Below are 2,633 nucleotides of genomic sequence, written 5' to 3' on the forward strand. Positions count from 1 at the left end.
GGGGGGGGGCAATTAAAAAGTCAAACAGCCACAGGCAGAACAGCTGAAATATCAAATATTGACCTGATCTGTCCGACACAGCGTTAGGGAGAGTAATTATAGATCAGAATCACATTAAAACAGGAGTTTCATCTTCGGTTGATTCTCTACAGACGGTTGACGGACAAAACGTTTGTCTAATCAATGTCTCTGTATCATTTTTAATGTAGCTTGTATTGTTGTCAGGGTGTATCATGTAAAATATATGTCTTGCAGTCAGCTTTTGCAGAAGGAGTGTGTGTGTGTGTGTGTGTGTGTGTGTGTTTTACCTGATAGGAGTTAGGCCAGAACGTAGAAATGGCGAGCTCAGCCTTCACCCAGCCTTCGGTGACAGTGTCGGAGGCGTTCCACACCGGGTTGCCCTGAGCGCCGCCGTTCACCTGCAGCCAGACGGCGAGGAGAGACAGATGAAAAATAACAATTTCACAAAGTAAAAGTGGAAATTTTCAAGGTCTTTCAAATTAAAAAAAGGTGTGATTTTTATTATATTATTACTGTATTAATTACTGTTTTAAACAAGATATTAATTAAAGCAATAAATAGTTCCTGTCGTGCTACTGTTTCATTTAGACTACATTTCCCATTAACCTCACTGCTCCCCTACGACAACGGCATCTTTTAATTGTCACCAGCGCTGACTTTATCCCTTCTGAAAGGGAATAGATGAGGTCTGTCTGTTTACACAAACACACACACACACACACACACACACACCTACAGTACATAACGACTCAATGCCCCAGGGCTAATTTCATCCCTCCTTGACAGAGAACAGAGGTTTGTTTGTTTGTTTACCTGCTCCAGTCCATCAGCCCTTTCAATCTGCCAATCCATCCCTCCCTGTCAGTCATACACACATCCTCACACTCACACTCACACACACACACACACACACACACACACACACACACCTTGATGTAGACGTTGAGTGTGCCTGGGCTGGCTCCGTCTCGGCTCGACAGAGAGTAAAGGAAGTCGATGCAGTGGGTGTCGTTCTCCTTCAGGGTGGGCATGTACAGGTGAGCCTTCTGTCCCGACGCTCGGCCCGACGCGTTCACCACCATGAATGAACCTGGAGACACAGACAGAGAGGACAGGTGAGTGAGAGGCAAACTGTGAAGCACCTGTTGCAGTAAAAGTGATTATAACTTTAACCCTTTCCAAGGTAGAAATACTTTAAGCTCCCTCCAGTGTAAAGGTCTGTGTCCATGTGTAGTGTGATTATAGATCAGCTCTAGCTTCTATATTAATACTGTGAAAGTATCAAAGCCTCAGTCCACAGAGAAATGCACACAGCCTGTATTCAGAAACTGAGCCTTAAAACCAGCCGTCAGGACTTCTGGAACTTTGTGATGTCACAACAAAGCAGTCACCAAGCCCCGCCCACCTGGACCCACCATCCAAACCTTGCAGGTTTTGGTTTCTCTGAGTGTTTTTACCTGAAATCTGCTGTATTTTTATTGGATCACTCAGAAAACAGTCAGCCAATCAGAAGAGAGGATCAGAGCCTCCTCTCTTCTGAATGTGCACAACTATCCAAACCAGCGAAGTAGCAGCTAGGAAGCTAGCAGCCATTAGCCGGCTGCATAAATCCCCAAATCATCTTCAGCATCCCAGTCATCGAAGGCGGCTCCTTTCGCCGCTTCGAAGAGCAAACAAACACAAAAACACAGCCTCCTAGAGAGCTACAATCTTCTTCTATCTTTCTTCTTCTATCTATCTCTTTTTTGGTTGTTGTTGTGTTTTGGGATCAATGCAAACAGGTGGACCATGTGATATGAGCTCAGATCTTACTAAGGACGCCGGAGACATATTAACACCAAGTGTGAATGTAATCAGGTAAAAATCAGATCTAGATATAATCTGGATAGGAGACGTATTTTCCTGCCAGGTGTAAATGGAGTCAGTAATGCAGAAAGCATCATTGGTTTGAGCTTCATGGTGCAGCAGGCGACGCCATCAGTATATAGTATATGTACAGGTAGAGATAGGAGGAGAGCTCTGCTACAAACGCTGCAGAGGAGCTCGGAGAGGCCGTGCAGCAAAAACACATGTGAACCTCTGTGATTCGCCAGAGCCGTACATCAGCGTCTCTATGTGTCCACGCCCTGAGGGTTCTGAACCAGGACTTAAAACACATTTTCTCAGTCGACCCGTGGTGTGAGTGTGTTTTAGTCTCTGCTTTATGGCGCAGGATAGAGCTTTAATGGGTCGGCCGGCTCCATTTGGCCGACTGCCATCGGCCGGACTCAGGAGTTCGAAGTGACTGGGAGACTATTTGGCAAGAGGACGGGAGAGGAGGGATACTGAATCAAGCAGGTGTGACTCTGCACCTCTAACACTGTCTGTCTGTCTGCCTGTCTGTCTGCCTGTCTGTCTGTCTGTCTGTCTGTCTGTCTGTCTGTCTGTCTGTCTGTCTGTCTGTCTGCCTGCCTGCCTGCCTGTCTGCCTGTCTGTCTGCCTGTCTGTCTGTCTGTCTGTCTGTCTGTCTGTCTGTCTGTCTGTCTGTCTGTCTGCCTGCCTGTCTGTCTGTCTGTTAGCTCTATTTGCTGCAGCTTAGGAAATATATCAGGACTCTGTAACTTCACTGAACA

The 2,633-nt window shown here is 46.4% G+C and overlaps 1 protein-coding gene across 1 annotated transcript in view; it reads right to left on the reverse strand.

Moving 5' to 3' along the window:
• The window catches only part of ptprt (protein tyrosine phosphatase receptor type T), a 314,644-nt gene that overhangs the window by 234,643 nt on the left and 77,368 nt on the right, over nt 1-2,633 (reverse strand). The window contains exons 3-4 of the mRNA XM_087170691.1: nt 951-1,111; nt 309-419 (exon numbers count right to left, since the gene is read on the reverse strand). Coding sequence (XP_087026817.1) covers nt 309-419; nt 951-1,111 — 272 coding nt within the window. The remainder of the gene's footprint in view (nt 1-308; nt 420-950; nt 1,112-2,633) is intronic.

Source organism: Seriola lalandi, unplaced genomic scaffold (assembly GCF_002814215.2).
Source record: "Seriola lalandi dorsalis isolate HSWRI2012SDOR001 ecotype SW California unplaced genomic scaffold, Sedor1 jcf7180002054957, whole genome shotgun sequence".
Taxonomy (NCBI): Eukaryota; Metazoa; Chordata; class Actinopteri; order Carangiformes; family Carangidae; genus Seriola; species Seriola lalandi.